This window comes from Gobio gobio (assembly GCF_949357685.1).
Source record: "Gobio gobio genome assembly, chromosome: 23".
NCBI classification, from domain to species: Eukaryota; Metazoa; Chordata; class Actinopteri; order Cypriniformes; family Gobionidae; genus Gobio; species Gobio gobio.
In genome coordinates, this window is record NC_137119.1 from 38,175,889 (window position 1) to 38,198,526 (window position 22,638).

Consider the following 22,638-nt stretch of genomic DNA (forward strand, 5'->3'; position numbering starts at 1 on the left):
GAAAAACAACCCCCCCACACCATAATCCCCCCTCCACCAAACTTTACACTTGGTACAATGCAGTCAGGCGAGTATAGTTTTCCTGGCAACCGCCAAACCCAGACTCGTCCATCGGATTGCCAGACAGAGAAGCGTGATTGGTCACTCCAGAGAACACGTCTCCACTGCTCTAGAGTCCAGTGGCGGCGTGCTTTACCCCACTGCATCCCACGCTTTGCATTGCACTTGGTGATGTAAGGCTTGCATGAGCTGCTCAACCATTCCATGAAGCTCGACACACTGTTCTTGAGCTCATCTGAAGGTCACGTGAAGTTTGGAGGTCTGTAGCAATTGACTCTGCAGAAAGTTGGGGACTTCTGTGCACTGTGACCCTTAGCATGCGCTGACCCCGCTCTGTGATATTTTGTGGCCTACCACTTCGTGCCTGAGTTGCTGTTGTTCCCAATTGCTTCCCATTTGTTATAATACCACTAACAGTTGACCGTGGAATATTTAGTAGTGAGGAAATTGTATTGCACAGGTGGCAACCTATTGAGTTCATGGAGCTCCTGAGAGCGACCCATTCTTTCACAAATGTTTGTTGAAGCGTCTGCATGCCGAGGTGCTTGATTTTATACACCTGTGGCCATGGAAGAGATTGGAACACATGAATTCAATGATTTGGAGGGGTGTCCCAATACTTTTGGCAATATAGTGGATCTCTTTAAAGTAACTGCAGGTTACCACATCCAAAACGTGCATACATTTCAATAAATATACAGAACAACACTAAGACTTTTGCTTATGTCAAAGTGTGATTCTCCTGTTGTTGCTTATATATTTACCTGTTTTACAAATGCAGATCACTGCACGGGTCATTTAGCATCACAAAGAGCACAGCAGATGATGATGTGGCAGTTCATTTAATTCAGATATAGAACAAAATAATATATGACGCTCACAAAGAGCAGCAAAAAATACTGATACATTCGGTTTATTTAGTGTATGCGTGAATTCATAATTAACAAATAAACGTGTGATGAGGTAAAAAAAAAAGTAGCATTGTTGTCACAGTTCTATTTTATAAAATATGTTACATTTAAGATTAATCACAACTATTGTTTTGATAATTACGCAGCCTGTGCTTTTGCTCTACTGTGCTATGATAGCGCTTATATCACAGGATGCTGGAGGTACAGTACAAACCACAGACATCAGATAATACAGATAATACACAGTTGTGTCTGTCAAATAACCGTCAATATGGAGATTTCACAGATGTAGCTCAGGCTGCAAATTAGCTGTCGGTGGTGAGGTCAGAATATCGAAAACAAGTGAGGTTAGCATCAAATAAAAAATTCTGTCATCATTTACTCATCACCATGTCATTCCAAAACTGTATGACTTGGGCCTGGTTTCACACACAGGGCTTAGATTAATCTTAGGTTTAATTAGGACATTTAAGTAGCTTTTATTAATTACTGGTGTGCATCTGTAAGATATGTGGAAGTTGCTTTCAATTAAAACAGCTCAAACGTGCATTTTAGTCTGGGACTAGCTTAAGCCTTGTCTGTGAATCCGGGGGTTAATTTCTTCTGTGCGACATAAACATGTTTTTTTTCCATACAGTGAAAGTTGTTTGGACCCCCGAGTTCTTCAAAACATCTTCCATAAAAGCAAGAAACGCATCCAGTGTGTAAATGATGACAGAATTTTCATTTTTGGGTGAACTTTCCCTTTAAGACGTTTTGCCATGGAGTTTTGTACGTTTGCTAAGAGACGAGCAGTCGGACTGTATACAAGAACAGACCGCCGAGCCCGGCGAAGGCTGCCACGGCGACCGCCCTGACAACCAGAAACTCCATGGAGTCCTCCAGCTTGGTGTGCAGCCGCAGCACCTGTCTGTGAGTGTCCTCGCGGGAGCCCGAGTTCTCGATCACGTGGCTGGCGAGTCCACGCTTCTCTTTGAGGGGCATCTGAGCGCCGATTCTCTGCTCCGCCTCCTCCTGACTCAAACCATCCCTCTGCATGAGTCGGGACAGCTGGGTCGCCGGATCACTGCCAATATACAGACTCGTCAGGTGGAGATCTCAGTGTTGTTACTGTTAAAGGGATAGTTCACCCAAAAATGAAAATTTGACATTTTTCTGCTTACCCCCAAGGCATCCAAGGTGTCTTTGTTTCTTCAGTAGAATACAAATGAAGAGTTTTAACTCCAAGCGTTCCCGTCTGTCAGCTGTATAATGCATGTCAATGGGGTCTAATTCTATTAAGAGTAAAAAAAACATGCACAGACAACTTCAAATTAAACCCTGCGGCTCGTGACGACACATTAAAGGTCCTGTTCTTCGTGATCCCATTTTTCAAACTTTAGTTAGCGTGTAATGTTGCTGTTAGAGCATAAATAATACCTGTAAAATTATAAAGCTCAAAGTTCAATGCCAAGCGAGATATTTTATTTAACAGAAGTTCCCTTTCAAAGCCTACAGCGAACGGCCGGTTTGGACTACATCCTGGTACTTCCTGCTTTAATGACGTCAGTAGAACAGTTTGTTGACTAACCTCCGCCCACAAGAATATGCAAAAAAGGGGGCGTGGTCTTGTTGCTCTCCCACGTGGAGAAGAGGAAGTGCTGCGTTTGTAGAGTGTGTTTGTCGCCATGTCGTCGAGACGCTGTTATTTTCATCCCGGAGTCAAATCACCTTTGATTGGCCTTCAGGGGCAGTAGTTTGAGCGCGTTCATCTCCCCGTTATGGTAAGAGGCGTGACCTTTCTGGGCAACGTGCGTTAAGCTGATGTCGAATCACAACACGGGAACCGCTGGCACAACCAGAACTCGTTACGTATTTCTGAAGGAGGGACTTCATAGAATAAGGAAATCATCAAGCCGTTTTTAGGACAGTGAAAACAGCGGTATACAGATAAGTAAATTGTGTGAAAAATACTGTTTCTTTACACGCGAAACATGAACACATGTTATATTGCACACTGTAAACACAATCAAAGCTTCAAAAAAAACAGGAAAAACGGGACCTTTAATGTCTTAAGACACGAAACGATCGGTGTCTGCGAGAAACCGAACTGTATTTATGCTATTATTTCACCTCATATCAGACGATTAGACCCCATTCACATGCATTATACAGCTGACAGATGGCAACGGTTGGAGTTAAAAATCTTCATTTGTGTTCTACTGAAGAAACAAAGACACCTTCATCTTGGATGCCTTTGGGGTAAGCAGAAAAACATAAAATTTTCATTTTTGGGTGAACTATCCCTTTAACTTTGTAGTTCAGTTCGCTTGGTTAGTTTGGTCCAGACCAAAAAAACCCAACCATTTAGTCCTGGTCCGCTTAGTGTTCAGATTGGCATTTGAACACCGAACCTAAAGGCATAGGGATACGTTCACGACCTGATTGTTCGGCTTTTATATATATATTTTGCGACAGAACTTACAGAACGTCCGAAACAATGCTGTGGGATAAATGCTCTTGTTGTGTGTGTGTAGCTACATATGATGGTATTTTGACCAGTTGAGACCTCGTGAAGAGCTTATAAAATGTGCAAAGGAGTCGAAACAGCGGCAGGAATCCCTCCGTCACACACAAACGAAGATCTGCTGAGGAGATGCGGTTCTGATGCCTGTACTGAACTGAGATGGGCAACATCGTGACTATGGCGAGAAAAAACAGGTATACATGAGCATTCTGTCCTTTTAGGGTCGCATCTTGAGACATCATGTCCTGTTTTCGGTCCATTTACATGTGTTGGGTCAGTGTTGCGTTCATATTTCATTCAAACCGCACCAGAGTTCGTTTGGAAGTGGACAGAGTCCCATCTTTTCAGCGGTCCCGTGCGCACCAGGATTCGAATGGCAGCGTTCACACTTATTCAAATGAACCGCACTAACAGAGCAATTACGCCAGTGTTCGTTTTAATCTAACCAAACCAAGTGTGAACACACCCTAAAGTGTGAACGCTGCCATCTCAACCCTGGTGCACCAAACAAGTGGACAGGACCGCTGAAAAGATGGGACTCTGTCCACTTCCAAACAAACTCTGGTGAGGTTCGAAAGAAATATGAACGCAACGCAACATAGACCAAAGACATGTAAACGAACCAAAAACAGGACATGATGTCTCAAGATGTGACCCTAAAAGGACTTTTTCTTATCATAGTCGCGAGTTTGCCCATCACAGTCCGGTACAAGCAGTTCGGTTTGTGTGTGTGACACAGAGATTAATGCCGCAGTTTTGACTCCTTTACACATTTTATAAGCTCGTCACAAGTTCTCATCAGGTCAAAATGCCATCATATGTAGCTACACACACACACAACAAGAGCATTTATCCCAGCACATAACATTGTTTTGGATATTCGGTAAGTTCCATGGCGAAATATACATAATAAAAGCTGACCAATAAGGTGAACATATTCCTATTCCTCTAGGTTCTGTATCTTAAGGTTCGGCGTTAAAATGCCAATATGAACGCCAAGCGGACCAGGACTGGACCAAACGAACCAAGCAAACCGCACTACAAGTGTGAACACGCCCTAAAACTATTAAAAAATTATTTTCATTAACTTAAGTAAAGCTGGAATAGTAATATAAATATTAGATAAAAAACATAAACCTACATGAAAATTAGAAAATCTGCCTCGGCAACTGAAAAAAGTTTGTTGAAGTAGCCTACTAAAATGACTAGAACTAAAACAAATATTACATCAATATTATAGCTAAATAAATATAAAGCTAAAAAACTAAAGGCACATTGAACTACTAAAATGAAACCTGAAAATATAAAAATACAAGCTAATTCCAAATATTAATAAATATTATATCGGTATATAAATAATACTAAAATAACATTTTTTTCTGCTTTAAAGTAACCAACCCAATCTGATTTTATCCGCTACAACGATTCACGAGAAACAGAGAAAACAAAAGAGATAAAAATGTAGATGTATATCATACCAGTATACGACAACAGTGTGGGTTAGGAACCGAGTGAGACGTCGTGTTTCGAAAAGCAGCGGCACATCCAAAATCACATACCTGTAGCCTAAAGAACAACACACACATTCATTCACGAGACTCATGCATACTCATAATCTGCTCTGTTTTATGCATGTGTGAGTGTACCTTTGAGGAAGTACAGCAGGATTTGTTTGAACATTTCTTTATGTATTTCTGGGTGTGTGATGGAGTTCAGAAGTCTTCGCTTCTGTGGGTTGGAGAAGATTATCTGCCCCAGTTTCTGTCTGTCAATCTCGCCATTGTCTAACAAAATTTCGTGTCCAAAGTGCCGCAAAATCAGTCTGTACGCTGGGCTCTGGGGCTTCACCACTGATGCACAGAGAAAAATCACACAAATAAAGCACATATTAAATAAATATAATAAATAAATAAGTATAAATTAATTAATTATATATATATTAGTACCGGTCAGAACTTTGAAAACATTACTATTTTTAATGTTTTTGAAAGATGTCTCTTCTGCTCACCAAGTCTGCATTTATTTGATCAAAAATACTGAAAAAACAATAATATTGTGAAATATTATTACAATTATACAATTACAATTAAAAATAATGGTTTTCTATTTTATTTTATTATACTTTAAAATATAATTTATATCTGTAATGCAAATCTGAATTTTCAGCATCATTACTCCAGTCTTCAGTGTCACATGATCCTTCAGAAATCATTCTAATGTGATGATTTATTATCAATGTTGGAAACAGTTGTGCTGCTCTATATATATACATATATATATATATATATATATATATATATATATACATATATACATATATATATATATATATATATATATACATATATACATATATATATATATATACATATATACATATATACATATATATATATATATATATATATATACATATATATATATATATATATATATATATATATATATATATATATATATATATATATTTTTTTTTTTTTTTTTTTTTTATAACCTGTGATAATTTCTTCAGGATTCTAGGATGAATAGAGCAGCAGTTATTTTAAATATAAATATTTTGTAACAATATCTGTTGAAAAGTTTGGGGTCAGTCATTTATTTTCTTTCTTTTTTTTGAAAGAGATTAATACTTTTATTCAACAAGGATGTGTTAAATTGATAAAAAAATAAAATTTAAATAAAAACTTTTTATTTATCAATGATTCCTGAAAAAAGTATCACAGGTTCCTAAATATATATAACATCTATATAAGTTAGTAAAATATATATCATATTTTTTACTGAAATAAATTTTATTGAAATATTTTCTTTAAATATTTCACCAATTTTTTTTATTAATTTTCGTGAATAAAAAATTCTATTAATAATAATATTATTCGTTTTAAATTGCCTATTTTTTTTTACATTTTACTAAATGAAATAAAATATGCATGCATTTGCTGAATTAATTTAATTAAATGGAAATAATTCAGTAATTGTGTGTATATTTTTTATATTTAATTTATGAAAAATATATCTACATATACAATATATAAATGTTATATATAATATACATTTTCATGATCTTAACTATCTGACTAACTGTTTTATGTTTTTATGCTTCAAATTAGTTTTGTAGATGATATAAATTGTGCCTCCATTTGAATTTCTTTACAATTTTTTTTTTATAATTGTAATAAAGACAAAAGTACAAAAGAAAAACACCTTTCCGGGCCACCACATCTGCATCGATGACGGGACAGCCCAGTTCTTTCAGTTGAGAAGACACTGTGCTTTTCCCTGAGGAGATCCCTCCGGTTAACCCCACCAGAAACATGCTGAAACACACACAAAGCATCGTTTATCATATCATTTACAGTATGTGGATTAACAATATTGATCATTGGCGCTTTCTAGCGGCCTCCACTGGAATTTCAATGAAAAATTGGGCTCATTAATATGCATTCATACGAGCAGTAGGAAACAACACAGACTCAAACGACATTTCTAATAATACTAACTAACATTATTATTGTTGACTTGTTTATATCTGGACATTGAGTGGTAAAACATAAATCAGTTGACAAACTTTGCTTGGGTTGAAACCGCTCAAACCACAACAGTGAGATTATAAATGTTAATAAACACTACTGACATTTTTAAAATGTTAAAAATATACAGAAAACGCAGTTACCCAACAGCAATGACCTACTTCATGCTGTAAACAGATTATAAAAGCGTTTCTGCTATATATATTTACACGAAATGAAGACGAACCTCAAAGAACCCCCAAAACACAACTCTCGCGCTTAATGGAAGGTATCTAAAGGGTTTGACGACTCTTTAATGATACTAGAAAAATATAATCCCATTATTTGTGTACATAACATTGACCTGTGCGCTTGAAAGCAATGTTTTTCTCTTCCTCCTCTTGGCAAATGAATTCAACACAGCACACCAGCGCCTCCGCGCGGCCTGGAGCGCAACGACAAGTCCGAGAATGTGAAGTATACAGAGCTAAAGTCTCAGCAAAGCTTCTGCGATCTCTGATTATTTTTTAAGGGAAAGGTCTGCTATTCATAATGGCTGCTTAATCAGTGCCTGAACCAACAAACTGGTTTAACGTTGGCTGTGGTATTTATGCAATGACTGGCAGTTATAGTATATTGAATCAGTATACATAGATTTCGAAGAGGCTTTATTGAACAAGTTTGCACTATTTTGACATTAGTCGTGTTCTTATCGCACTGCTGTAAGCTTAATAGATGCTTGATTAATCCTCTTTCAATCGACAACCCATTGTTGTCTTGCCCATATTTTTGACCACATAGTTGCACTCGCACCCTTGAACCTTTTAACCCTAACTGGATCTACTAGTTAGTCCTGTTCAAACACACCTGCCTCTATTTTTCAACTGAGCATGTAGACTTTGATTAGAAGGTCTGACCATATTTAATTAGAGCTAGAAATTATGAGAAAATTATTTTGTTTTCAGACCGGGGACACTTTGGTGGCCAGAGAGATAGATCAGGTTATTGCATTTTTAAGCCTGCCCTATGATAGAATGGAAATATTTTCTGACTTTTCTTTTTCATTGAAGAAATGTTATTTTTGTTTTACAATATACACCAATCAGGCATAACATTATGACACAATATTGTGTTGGTTCCCATTTTGCTGCCAAAACAGCCCTGACCCGTCGAGGCATGGCCTCCACTAGACCCCTGAAGGTGTGCTGTGGTATCTGGCACCAAGATGTTAGCAGCAGATCCTTTAAGTCCTGTGAGTTGCGAGGTGGGGCCTCCATGGATCGGACTTGTTTGTTCAGCACATCCCAATGATGCTCAATTGGATTGAGATCTGGAGAATTTGTATGCCAAGTCAACACCTCAAACTCGTGCTCCTCAAACCATTCTTGAACCATTTTTGCTTTGTGTCAGGAGCATTATCTGCTGAAAGAGCCACAGTCACCAGGGAATACCGCTTCCATGAAAGGCTGTACATGGTCTGCAACAGCTTAGGGAGGTGGTACGTGTCAAAGTAACATCCACATGGATGGCAGGACCCAAGGTTTCCCAGCAGAACATTGCCCAAAGCATCACTGCCTCCGCCGGCTTGCCTTCTTCCCATAGTGCACCTGGTGCCATGTGTTCTCCAGGTAAGCGACGCACACACACCCGGCCATCCACGTGATGTAAAAGAAAACGATATTCATCAGACCAGGCCACCTTCTTCCATTGCTCCGTGGTCCAGTTCTGATGCTCACGTGCCACTGTTGGCGCTTTCGGCGGTGGACAGGGGTCAGCATGGGCACCCTGACTGATCTGCGGCTCTGCAGCCCCATACACAACAAACTGTGATGCACTGTCTATTCTGACACCTTTCTATCAGAACCAGCATTAACTTCTTGAGTAATTTGAGCTCCAGTAGCTCGTCTGTTTGATCGGACCACACGGGCCAGCCTTCGCTCCACACGTGCATCAATGAGCCTTGTCCACCCATGACCCTGTGGCCGGTTCTCCACTGTTCCTTCCTTGGAGCACTTTTGATAGAGACTGACCACTGCAGACCGGGAACAGCCCACAAGAGCTGCAGTTTTGGAGATGCTCTGACCCAGTCGTCTAGCCATCACAATTTGTCCCTTGTCAAACTCGCTCAAATCCTTACGCTTGCCCATTTTTCCTGCTTCTGACACCGTGATGAAGAGATAATCAGTGTTATTCACTTCACCTGGTCATAATGTTATGACTGATCGGTGTGTATACTGTGTAAATAAAATGTATTTCTATCAGTATAGTCTCACAGGTCATTAATGTGAAATCACTCTATTAACAAGTTTATTTTCATTTGGAAAAAAAAATCTTTTTTTTAGAAAATATTTACATCAATGTAATTTCTACATTTTTGTAATGATCCATTACATTTCCTGTTAATATATGCGGGCAGTAAAAGTTAAAATTAAACGTCTATACTCAAAAGATAATCTGACAGGATCTGCTCTTTAGACCATCCTAAACTCTTTAACACTTACCAACCAAAAAATTGAAAAAGAAGCACAATTCCTGTATTTTCAGTTTCATATTTAATAAAAACAGAAATGACGGGAAAAACCCACAAGAAATGGAATTTCTTTATTTTATAGCACATGACTCTCGGACACGTCAGAAGTGAAACAGTCCATTTCACATGTGATTTTTCTAGGATATTATGAACAAATTATAAAATTGCAAAAGTTCAATCTGACATGATTTGAGAACAATTAAGCAAAGCTGTTGTGCACAATGGAAACAACATCATAATATCATCATAGTCTATTCATATTCAGTCAGAGAGAGAAATATTTACACAGTACAGAGGGAAAATGTGTTTTAGAGCACCACGTGTACATTGACAAAGGCATATCGAGATTTCCTGCGTAAAGGTTGTGAACAAAATCAGAACAGACGGAGGAAGTGAATGGCTTTTGATTTCAGCTCTTATAGGTTTGAGTGATACTCGTGCTAAAAAGAGTGTGCAAATATAAACTGGCTGAGTTTTTATACATTTTGAGACTATGTAAGGATTAGGGGTTTCAGCATTTAGCATATAATCCTCTGTTGAATTCCACAACCACAGCTCACGCTATAGATTTTAAGCTTCACTCTTAAACGCCAACTATGCGATGGATAATCCGGTACTTAATTCCAGTCAAATTTGTGTAATATTATTATAAGGAAGTAAGGAAGAGTTGCAAAACAAATGAAACACATATGAGACATGTTGCAACAGTGCTGTCCTTTTTTGTACATTGACAGTCATTGCGAGAGACAGCATTAATCACTGGTCTACATGTGATAGGCACCAGATCAGCATGAGCAGAGCTATTTTGGTAAAAGTCTCTTTGTATCATGTTTGATAGTCATCAAATAGCTCTCGAGTGTCTCAGCCGTCATGCTCCATTCGGTACCCTGTAAATCTGCCTTGAAAATGTTGCTTTAAAATGACACAAGTCTTGTGCTTAACACGAGTCAAATAATAATCAATTCTTTAAAAAAATGATGTAAATAGAAAAGTAACAAATTAACACTTTTAAAATCATCAACGTCAAACTTTTTCACAGTTACAGACAGCGTGAATACTAACAGCGCTGGAAAAGTTAGGGCCTGTAAACTGGTATATAATATTTCAAATTGGCATTTGAACTTTTGGCAAATTTCTTCCCATTAGACATCAATATTGGATGCATCTAGTATCCACCTTCATGCTTGAATAGTGTCTATTTTAATTTGTAGGCATAAAAAATCTGTTGTCCTATACTAGTTTTCTCATGCACATATAGGCTATCATACATATACACAAAATGCTAATGGCTCTCTTTTAAACAAACGAAAGGCCGACTGAAAATGCTAATCGTGGGGAATATACATTCATTTCTACTGTATTACAGTCAATGCTTTTTCATTGTTAGTGAGAACAGGGTCCCATTGAAAAACCTAATTTGGAATCAGCTTTTCCTATACAAATTTTGCACTTTAACACAACAAGTGCTGGGTTTAGGCATATCGCATCCTCAAAAACTAGGTGCAGAAGGAAAGAATTTCTTCATATTGCAATGAATCTAAATGCATTGTGTAATGACTATAACATCACATCACATTAATGACAACATAAAGCCTAGGACTAACGGTAAAAAATCTGGAATGTTTGGAATCTGAACTGTAAACTTCAGATGGAAGATTGAATGAGGAATTGACATCAAAATTATGAGTATTGAAGGTAGAAGAACCAGCGAGTTGGGAAGGGATACCAAGAAATATACTGCATTAGAACATAAGGAAACAGGTTTAACATGAAGTTCTGGGGACATCAAGTTCTTGATCCGACATATTAAAGACTCAAAATCCATCTATTCAAAAAGTTATTTATCACCAAATCGTTGAGCGTGAACTTGGGTACTTTTGGACGCAATAGTTTGTAAGAGTCTGATTGGTTTGGATATGACCGTAGACTGTAAGACAATAAGTCTTCTTCTTTGTGTGTTGATGTGTTGTGCTTTATTTGAATGCACTCGCCCTTCTTCTCTTTTGGAAACGTCTATCAAATGATCAAGACACAAATAGTCAGTCTGTGTGTGAAACTTTTTGGGTGACATTTGTCAATGTATCAATTTGAGCACATCTCTAGTTAGTCTAATTGGTCAAGGCAGCTGCTGGGATTGATTTTTCTCACTTTACTTCTTGGGATGAAACACCATAAGGGGGCGCTCTTCAATACGCTGCCAGGGACTTTTCTTGTTCTCGTCCTTGTCATCCAGGTCGTTGTCATCTTCTGGGCTGGTGACAGAGTCACGTTGCGTTTCGCTGTTGCTACTACGTGAGCTGTTACCTCTGCTTCGACCTCTTCTCGGAATTGAAGACCCCCTTGGTTCCTCGGGACCGTCATCCAAAAGAGGGGTCAAAGGGTTTTCCAGGGGCGAACTGGCCCCCATGCGGCTCACTCCTCCACTCAGGTCCAGAGGGTCGCGGTAGGTAGGTTTGGAGTAGTGCTTCCCGCCACCTGTACCGCTGGAGCTGCTTCCTCCGTGGCCCTTGCGCCCGCTTCCGTGGTGCTCCTCTTTGGTCTTGCGACCGGATGCGGATTTGCGCTCATGTTGGGTGAGACTTGTATCTCCATTTCGGTCCTTACTGCTCCCGGCTGGGGCGCTCAACGTGCTTTGTGCGCTGTGGTTGCCGCTGTGCGTTCCATTGTGGCCGAGATCAGCACCTACATCTATGTATGAGTGGCGTACGTGAGCGTTGGCACGGCCGTCGAGTGATATGAACCAGGCACGAGGGTGCTGCTTCACCCCCAGTTCCAGAAGCTTCTTCTCTGTGAGTGCTTGTAGCTCCCCGTTCATCTGGGAAATGGTGGAGTCATTGAACAAGACAGGGATGTGGACCGGACCTGGTGTTCCACCAGAGGGCCAAACACTCTCATCTGAGCCGGCTGGAGATGCACCTTGTTGGGCTTCTGAATGGCCTGAACCAGGGGTCTGGCCTTGGTGGCTTTGGCCTTGGATCCCGCTGCTGGTGCCCTGTGAATTCTGTCCGTCTCTGTCTGCCTGGTTCGCTCCATCCTTTCCCTGATCGTTGGCACCAAACTCTGATGAGAGCCTCATGTAGTGGGCCGGGATCACAAGAGTTGGTACCATAGAACGGTACATATTCTCCTTCATCTGATCCAATGAGCTGCAGAATATAATCTGACCTGGTTGCGTGTTGAGTGACGTTGGACGAGCAAGGTGATCTGGCCCCTGCAAAACCTGCGAGTACTCCGGTGGCTTGTCAACAAGTGGCGGAGAAGGCGGATCAGATGTGTAGCCACGGTTATCATTGACAACGTGCCTCCGGCGATACTCGTCCTTCTCGTCAGGGCTGTAGTTGCGTCCGTAATCCTCATGTAGAAGATTGCTGTCCAGATTGCTTGTGTCTGTGGATCGATGCACCTTCATGGGGAAGCTCTCTGCATTTCTTTGGGCACCTTTGGACTGCTTGGTCTTAGAGGAATGCCGAAGCTTATGGGCAGGGATGTGTCTGGTAAACTCCTCCCGAGCACTTTTGAAGGCATGGGATGGGGATCCCTCGGATTTGTTGGCGTCCAAGTTGCCGTTGGAGGCAGCGGATTCAGCATGGCCACCACAGATGAGGTTCAAGTGGGACATGGAGGTGCCTTGGTCCCGCTTGGATCCGTTCAAAGCAGATGGAGCTTGAACCTGTTTCTGCTGCCGTCTGGGCTTCAAACACCTTCGTCTGGAAAATAGATGTTGACATTTAGCAATAAGCAGTCTCAGATAGTCAGAAACAGTCATTTACTGTAATCTTGTAATGTATATCTTATAATCAACCTAGGCTCAGTGGGAAGACATGCCCGTGATGACATTTCTGCAAAAGTATTTATAGTATGGCGTTTCTAGCATACTTTCAATCCGAAACTGATGAACATGAATCTGGCAATGTTGTTTTACGTCGGTTTGTTGTACACATATTGTGGAAGTTGGCACATATTGTGGTGTTAAATTGTTAATGCTTTATTGCGTTTAAAACTAACTTACCACCTACACTAACCAAAACTGTTAAGCAAACGTAAGACGAAAATGCATTTGCCGAAGCAACCATGCCATTTTAGTTTGTAAATGTCAAAATGTATGTATTGTATGTATCATAGACTGTAAAAAAAGATTCCTTCCACTGTAGAAAACCATGCCAAAATATCCCAGGAAAGGTCATTGCCGATTACTTTGTTTGGAGCCTGAGTCTGCGCAGTAGTGATCCTGAGGTGGAGCCGCAGCATCAAGGTCCCGCCCACACTCCCGTTCCCGCAGACTCATGCTGCGTTCCAGTTCATTTTTATTATGCCCTTCACTCGTTGACTTCCCTCCGTCTCGTTCACTCGGATGTGCGTCATTGCTTACATTGCATGAGTGCCCACTACTGGAGGAACATTTGCTATGGACTGAACTGGAACATCCTAAGCCCTTGATCATTTCAAATCCACTATGATGAGTTGATTTTTTTTTTTTTTTTTTCCTTCACGAAATTGTTTAATGCAGCATTCTATATGTGTATAGGTGTATTTGGGTTGTTTTAAATGTTTTTAAAAATAATACAAAATATCATAGAGTTTTTCGTGGTGGGGTAAATTAAACGCGATATGCGGTGACAATCGTGTTGCATTGTGGTATATGAAGCTGCCTGAAGTGTACATATGAAGTAGACTCGCTCCCTCAGTCAAAATCGAGGGAGCAAGGGTCTGTCCATATAAACTTCCCTTGTCCTCTTCACGAAGTGGAACGCACTTCAAAATGGCGGCGGGGATTCCCCCGAGGGGAAGTACTTAGGGAAGTTTGCAAGTGCGTGCCTAAACCTGGAGTGGAATGCATCATCTATCGCAAGCACAGCTGTCAATCATGATGTTACACCACATTTTTTTAGCATCATAAAACTAACTAAAACCAAACTTACTGGGAAAACAAGCACATGCGTGATGATAACTACTTATAATGACAGAAAACAACTATTCGATTACATGGAGAGGGCAGGGTTTAAGACTGCAGCCAGCCACCAGGGGGCGATCGAAATGCTTTGGCTTCACTTTGCAGGACAAGTGGGGCTCACTTGGTGCGTATAGTACATGTAAGGCCCTGTCCCAAATGCCACCCTAAACCCTCACGGTCTTCCTCTGAGTCCGCACTTTTACAACATAATGCAGCTTTGACTGCCGGGAAGAAGTCCGCTGCGTAACCCGCGCCAGTGCTCGGCATAAGTGCACATCGAGGGCGCATATCGACCTCAAAGGGGACGCTCACGAGCACCCTTCTGAGACCTAAAATAACAAATGGGACACCCTGCGGTCTCATGGACTTAACGGACATGCGCACGCAGCGGCCATTGTAAGTCCACTAGACTGAAAGTGCACATGAAGTTTGCCATTTGGGAAAGGGTCCATGTGGAGGCATATTTTTCCAATGAGCCTATGTTGCTAATAATTACACATGATTCAGACAAACTAGTACACACCTGCAGTAGTAGAGTAGGACACAGAGTAAGACTAGCACCAGCAGTGCCAGAGATCCCAGGATGGACAGCAGGAAGAAGGTGTGGTAAGCTGTGATATCCCTCAGGCCTGGGTGAGATAAACCTGAGCCTAGTGTTCAAATACAAAGCGTGCTCAGCATTTGTGTGCATGTTCTTGTGTTTGAGTCAAGGTATGGATGGTCTTTTTTGGTATGAACCAATGCGGTTGCATTTGAGTAAGTTACCTGCTGAAGCACGGAAGGCTGCGATCCAGTAGCCAAGCTGGGAGGCCGTGAAATCCCACGTTAGCTGTGTTCCCTCTCGAGTGATAAATCCTGTTCCGTTTCGTACCCATAATCCTAGGGAACAAACACATAGCATTATTTCCAAAATGTTGGGGCTTAAGCAGGACAGTCTTGGCATTGTCACAGATGGGAAAATATATTACCAATTTTGATGGGTACAGTTACACACGCTACTTTTGCTAAATAAAAGCATGTCTTTAAGGTGTCTAAAGGATGATAGTACATACCTGTCTTGGTGTCGTACATCCATACGGGAATGCTGGTGGCAGATCGTATGCGAGTATCAGAAGGCAGAGGCACGGAGATGTGAACGGGCTCGGTGACCTCAACCGCTCGACCCTCGCGGTCAAACAGTTGTGCGCTGACCGCTGCTATCGTTGTCAGGTCCGTCCAGCCGTTCTCTCCTCCTTAACACAGTTACACCATCATAAATATACTGTATTGTCTACAGATCTCTTTCATACCGCAAGACTCTCTTATCTCACAATTTTAGTCTTATATAGAAAGACTGTAGTGTTTTCGGACCTGTGTTGTTTGGTTCCAGAGCGAGTGGGTAAGGGAATGAGTTGATTTCATTCTGCTCTCTGGCTGTTGTTAACACTGCGGTCAGTTCTGTGTAGGAGGAGTTAAATTGTAGGCTCCGCCTTGGAACTTGCAGCCATGGCTGGCTCCGCCCACCTGAAGGTTAAAACAGTCATTAGTGTGCATTAGTACCCTCCCACTTTTTCAGCGGCGCTGGTTCCGTAAGTATTTTTTCCATTCATTTTTCACATAGGGATTTTTAAAAAGTCTTATAAGCCATGAACCAAGGCAATCAGCTACCAGGTGAATCACAACACTACAAAGTTTGATTCAAAAATACAAAGTTGCAAGAGTGTACTTAACATCTTTAGTGGGGTAAAGAACTACAATCCCATGAAGCATTGCGAACAGCATAATCAAATTTAAAACGATGGAGAAATATAAAACTACTGACTTACAAATGTTGATTTTATATATATTTAAATATATAAACATTTTACATATTTTAGATATTTTAAATTTATCGAAAAATGTACATATACACAAACTTTTAAGTATTTTGAGAGTGCAGAGAGATTGCATCGATTATGCTGTTTGCAGTGCTTCATGGGAGTGGGAGAAGCAAACAAGATCTTTTGGCGTTTGATGCTTGTTTCGCCTCTCTGATTGGTGGAATTTTCTGTACAGCATCATGGGTAATGTAGTTTTCACCACAAATTCTGCTGTTAAACATGATTGTTTTGAAACTTAAAAAGTTAAAATAATGCGGGCTGACGACATCAACAGAAGCAAATACTATCGATTAACAACTGGTAGCTCACAGTAGGTCTGTGCTAAAGGTTTATAAGTTATCGTGCAAAATCAGTTTCCCGATGGAGAAAATTCAACCTCCCGCAGTTTCTCTTGAAGCCAATACGGAAGTGAGTTAAACGGCAATTCATCGACTGACTGCAAGGGACAGGCTCAAAAAGGGAGCAGAATCTCATTGAGCCCCATGTTAAAATGCCCAACTTTAAAGGTCCCATGGCATGAAATTTTCATTTTATGAGGTTTTTCAACATTAATATGAGTTCCCCTAGCCTGAATATTGTCCCCAAGTGGATAGAAATGTTGATCGGTGTAAAACCGAGTTGTGGCTGTCTTTCTCTGCCTTTGAGAAAATGACAGGCCAGACGAGCCAATCCTGAAGTCTCCTGGTTTGACGTCCAAGCAGGCACGGTTTCCTCCCTTTCCTCCGCCCAGAGAATCTGGCACGCCCATGCAAACGCTCGTTGAGAGATCATTGCATCATTGCTTGTGAACGAGTGAACGCTGGCAGTTTCTCAGTGTTTGGATGTACAAATGAAAACAGAAGTCTTTTTTCAGTTCCTTCTGATCTGTGATCAGTGATTTCTGATGTGTAGCTAATTATTTATTATTCGTGCACACAATGCGGCTTCTCTCTCTCCAGACAGAACGGTGTTTTCGTGTTTTATATCTTGTGAGTCAGTGTTTTTGTACGTCCTCGTCGCGTCTATCGGTTCTAAAATGTGCATACAGTCATGAGTTTCTGCTCAACATCAGCAGAGATAAACCTCACACACGCCGAAGCTCGGCCTTCAACATCCCCGACCCACAGTACTGCATCTGGCCCACAGCGGAGGCACCAAACGCGGCGTGAGATTAAGCAGAAGGGGGGTAAGCTTGAGCATATCCGGGCTAGCCAGCCTAGCCCCACAATAAACTGGATTACATCCGATTACTGCTGTTGTGTCTTTGTTTGCGCTGTGTACTCAACGCGCGTCACTGACGCTTTTATTTTATTTTAAAAATAATGCTATTATCAACACTTACTTTTAACTCGTTCATCTCGACAGCTGTAATGGTACTTTGCATGTGTTACAAAGTTGGTAGAATAATGATGAAGAGACGGACTCGGTGTGACTGTTTATTCAGAACTCTCAGATACAAACACAATAAACTCGCGCTGACTGACAGCGCTCTCATAACTCAGTAGTTACTATAAATAACTTTGTTAGCAATCGCTGAGCTCAGTCTCTGATACATTAGTGATGTCCGGTTCGCGAACGATCTTTCTTTTGAACCAGTTCTTTTTAGTGAACCGAATCAGTTCACCAAATCGGACTGAATCGTTCTAAACGGTTCGCGTCTCCAGTCAGCGCTGATCCATAATTTACTAAAGTTACTAACTTTCTGACATGAGTGACAGTCCCTCCGACTAGAAATAGACTAATAACCTAAAGTATATGCTGTAACTAAAACAGTTCAGACATGCTGAGAACTGATGTGAAGTGAACTCAGGTCCATCCGTCTCCCTGGCAGACTCGTGCCTGCTCGTGCCTCGATAAACCACGCCCCCTCCGCTCATATAAAATGCAAAGATGTCAGCCAATCACAACAGTGGGTGTTTTTACTGAAGTCTCACAGCAGACACGCCTCTTGAAGCAGGGCATTCAGCCACAGGGCAAACAGCAGTATAGAAAAAATGCCTTTTATTTCTAAATTATGACATTTTATGATGTAAAAGTCATACTAACAATATAAGTACAGCTCAGGAAACATTATAAAATAATAGAAAAATGCCATGCCATGGGACCTTTAAAGCAGAAAAAAAACATGTTTACAGTCTGGTACAAATTGTGGTTTTGGTCTATACGGCTACTTTTGCCCTTCATGACGACTGTGAGGGGGTGAATTTTTTTTTATAACTCAATCGTTAACATTATATAAAGCCTTAAAGTTCTGCATAATTAAGGGCGTGGCCATTTTGAGTGACAGGTGGATTGCCGTTTGTCTGCTGTCTGTTAGTCATTGCGTCACTTCAGCTCCGCCCACATCCCGCCTTTTAGCCCATTGTCAGTTATCTGGGAGTGACACGCTGCCAAGATGGCAACGCCCGACTTTACGCTTCAAAAACTCTCCACAGAAACCTATGCGTGACGTCACGGACACTACGTCCATATTTTTTTTTACAGTCTATGAGAAAATCAAATGAATGGAGTATTTATTTATTCCAAACCCCAACTGTTGCACTCTTGAGAAATGAAATGCAATGAAACATATACTACTTGTATTAGAGAGATTAATATGCCACATAAATAAAAAGTCTGGGCTAAATGTGTTTCTTGACAAATCAATGGTATTTTTGGTGAATTTCACATTATTTTGAGACTTGGAGAATTGTTCATTAATGGCCAAAAATGAAATGGACCAGATTAGAATTTTTTATTTTTTTTGTGATGTGTTGTATGGATGTACAACATTTTTATACAAGAGTTTGTGTAAACCAACGTTATTCTATTCAATTCAATTCACATTTATTTGTATAGCGCGTTTCACAATACATATCATTTCAAAGCAGCTTCACAGAAAATGCATGCGTCTACATTACAATTTAAAGTGATTTGTCCATGTTATGTATTTCAGAAATGCACATATACAAAGCACACAGATTAGCTAACAATGTATTATATGTATTATATGATTATATAGTAGACTGAATTCTTGAGTTTGGAAACCAAGTGTGGATAAAAGCATCTGCTAAATCACTAAATGTAATGTGGACTATATAGCTGGGTTGCCACTTAGGCAATTCACTTCCTTTGTTCTAATATTTTGTGAAATGTAAGCCTCTCCAAAGCACGTCTCTGATAACCTTACAATGGCTGTCTTTACTCCACAATAAATGCCCTATCATTATATTGGAATTAGAGCAATTAGATTCAGATGCCAAAAGATTCTGTAATGGCAATAGAATATATCTGCTGTTGCTATGGTGACAGCTGCAGGAAACCGAAGTGTCAGGTTGACATAAGCCGAACGCTTCAAGGAGAAGAAAATATTGATTATATGGACACATGCCATGCATGTGCCAACTTCATGTCACTTATCCTCAATAATAATCGTATGTTTTGTGATAAGAATTGTGTTCTTACTTGGGGAGCCATGAAAGACCTGGATGACGTCATCATATAGGATCAGTGTGCCAGGCTTCTGGGCCATCAGGTAAAGACTGACAGAGGCATATACTAACAGAGAGAGAGAGAGATCTGTTAAAAAGGTAGTAAAATAAAATGGGCACAGATGTCTGTAATGCATGGTAATGGACATCAATATAAACTTCACTTACAGTAGCCTATATCAGAATTGGAGTTTTTACAGATTCTGCATAAGATGTATAATGTATTCAGTTTAGGTTAGTGTTTACTCACAGGGTAAACGGCTGGCGTGCCATGGCACTGAGCTGGTGAGGTAATCTCTCTGAGATGCTGTAATGATTACCCATGTTCCTGTGCGGTACAGGAAGCTGACAACCTGCACGCCGTCACTGCCAGCTTTGCTTTGCGCCAGCACACTCTGGTTCCCATGAACGGTAATAGCAGCATTGGGCAGGGGTGAAAGATCACCGCCGTCAAACACCTGGACCCTCACCTGCACCTCTGAGAGGGATAAAACGAGTTCAGATGACCAGATGCATGGCAATAGCACTTCCAGGCATGTTTACGCTCACAAATAAGAAGTCACTAAACCTCTAATATAATACATGGTCCTTTTACCGTAGTATTTGATGCACTAAAGACCCAATGCATATAGAAACCTCTTAGATTTGAACATGGACAGCTGCATGGTTCTCATAAAAATAATATGAGGCAGCTCTCATACAGTATTCACAGCTCACTCTGGAACAATAGCATGCAATCCTATAGACAGCTGAAGTAATAAATAAGCACACTTATAATGCGCCTGTAATGAGCTGCCAGAGGGCCTCAGTAAATCTCAGATTTGCATAATTGACAAGCACACCAAAAGCTGTTTGGATTCAATATGCTTTTTCGTGCAGCCTATAGCTTGGGAATTTCAAACAGGGAAAGGCCAATATTTCAATATTATACACTTATGCGATGCATTTAGTGTAAAATCCCTCACAATCCGCATTTGAGAATTTGCATTCAGCAATCAAAGGCTGATGCATACAAATAATATCGGTTTTTGCATTAGTATTTTACCTCATTTGCTCGATGTTTTACGAATAAAATAGCCCACCACTCCCTCATCCAGACCCGCTATGCGCCCCTTTATTCTCTACTCACCGAGAGCTTCCCTTTCAGGGATCGATTTGCCCGTTGTCCCTTTAAAACTGGACAAAAATAGAAAGAAGATAAAACGATAGACCAAAAAGGATGGCATCTTGAAAGCTACATCGCTGTTTCCACCTCGTCAGCCATATGTGTATTTGTTTTTTCAGACATGGTCGCCAGCATCCTTCTGTGTGATGCGGGATGCTGCGTTGCTGCCGCCTCTCATTGTCAGTGGAAGAGGAAAAACAGCGGCCTCGCGCGGTCAAATTGAGCGGTGCTTTAAAACAAGCATCAATACTGTTTGTTTTGGGAATCTGTTTTGATTACATAAAGGATTGACTGAGGTAGGTTGCCGTAGCCAGCTATGAGGTCAACGCGGTTCGGGCCTCGGTGTTTTCCGGTGAATATAATAAAGGTTGTGAAATAATTGCCTAATATAGTATTAGCTCTGTCTCATTGGTCTGTTACCGCTCGTCAATGTCAAAATATTGTAGACGACCAATCAAATTAAAGTAGGCGGGCTTTAATGTCACAGTGCTTAGCGCGAGTTCAATTCAGGTCCAGCGTGACGGTTTGTTTAGTTCATAAAGTGCGAGATAACATAAGTACACAACATAACGTAAGACAAGTACTGGAGCTAAACTAATCATTTCATATGTGACAACTGTTTTAGGATAGAAATGTTAAAAAAATATTAAACATTTGTGTAATTTCGCCATTTTGAAATAGGCCTATACAATTTATGTAGCGAAGTAACTGTCAATGTGAGGGGACAAGAAACATTAACGAAGCCGTTTTCAACAATATCAAGCATAAGATTAATAATGAATGTATACATATTGTGAATGATTTTATTAAACTTGAGTATAGCTTTCCTGGTAACGTTAGCCTTCAGTAACTTGTATAAGAAAGGGATTCATAAAATGTCAGTTGACCCTATGTTTACTTTCTTCACTGACAGACGAAAATGAAAAGACTATCATCTCAGCTTCAGGAGGGGAAGTGACAGGGCAAGACAAGAAGACTGAGAGAGAAAGAAAAAGTGATGGAGATGAGGAGAGAGCAGGTATTATTGACAAATAATCTACTGCCCACTGCCATGTTTTTAAAGCTATTGTTATCAATTTGGCCTTCAAACGTCTTAAATGGCAGATATGTTAGGTCAGAGAAATCAAGATTTTCCCTGGACCTATCTCTATCATCCATCCATCCATCCATCCATCCATCCATCATTTGAAACTGTGATATCTAATATTACACTAGTATTTAAGTAATGTATTCTGATCCGTCTATCTATCTATCCATCCATCATTCATCCATCCATCCATCCATCCAATCATTTGAAACTGTGATATCTGATATTACACTAGTATTTAAGTAATGTATTCTGATCCATCTATCTATCTATCTATCTATCTATCTATCTATCTATCTATCTATCTATCTATCTATCTATCTATCTATCTATCTATCTATCTATCTATCTATCTATCTATCCATCCATCCATCCATCCATCCATCCATCCATTTTGAAACTGTTATCTGATATTACACTAGTATTTAAGTAATGTATTCTGATCCATCTATCTATCTATCTATCTATCTATCTATCTATCTATCTATCTATCTATCTATCTATCTATCTATCTATCTATCTATCTATCTATCTATCTATCTATCTATCTATCCATCCATCCATCCATCCATCCATCCATCCATCCATCCATCCATCCATCCATCCATTTT

General features: G+C 40.2%; 2 protein-coding genes across 4 annotated transcripts; both read right to left on the minus strand.

Moving 5' to 3' along the window:
- Positions 1-884: 884 nt before the first annotated feature.
- Positions 885-7,410, minus strand: dcakd (dephospho-CoA kinase domain containing). Of its 3 annotated transcripts, none has more exons than XM_079806301.1 (5): positions 7,351-7,410; positions 6,682-6,794; positions 5,124-5,327; positions 4,956-5,043; positions 885-2,037 (listed from the first exon to the last, which is right to left on the minus strand). In XM_079806301.1, exons 2-5 carry the CDS (start codon positions 6,791-6,793, stop codon positions 1,752-1,754), a joined length of 690 nt encoding a protein of 229 aa, XP_079662427.1. In that variant the 5' UTR covers position 6,794; positions 7,351-7,410; the 3' UTR covers positions 885-1,751. The 3 variants fall into 3 exon arrangements, with proteins under 3 accessions (XP_079662427.1, XP_079662426.1, XP_079662428.1); XM_079806300.1 differs by having other exon boundaries at positions 7,234-7,397; XM_079806302.1 differs by having other exon boundaries at positions 7,217-7,396.
- Positions 7,411-9,527: 2,117 nt separating this feature from the next.
- fam171a2b (family with sequence similarity 171 member A2b) lies at positions 9,528-21,119 on the minus strand. Its single transcript, XM_079806273.1, has 8 exons — positions 20,905-21,119; positions 20,026-20,253; positions 19,750-19,842; positions 15,818-15,970; positions 15,520-15,699; positions 15,233-15,346; positions 14,991-15,117; positions 9,528-13,223 (listed from the first exon to the last, which is right to left on the minus strand). The coding sequence occupies exons 1-8, from the start codon at positions 20,999-21,001 to the stop codon at positions 11,666-11,668; spliced, it is 2,550 nt and encodes an 849-aa protein (XP_079662399.1). The 5' UTR covers positions 21,002-21,119; the 3' UTR covers positions 9,528-11,665.
- Between the last annotated feature and the right edge of the window lie 1,519 nt (positions 21,120-22,638).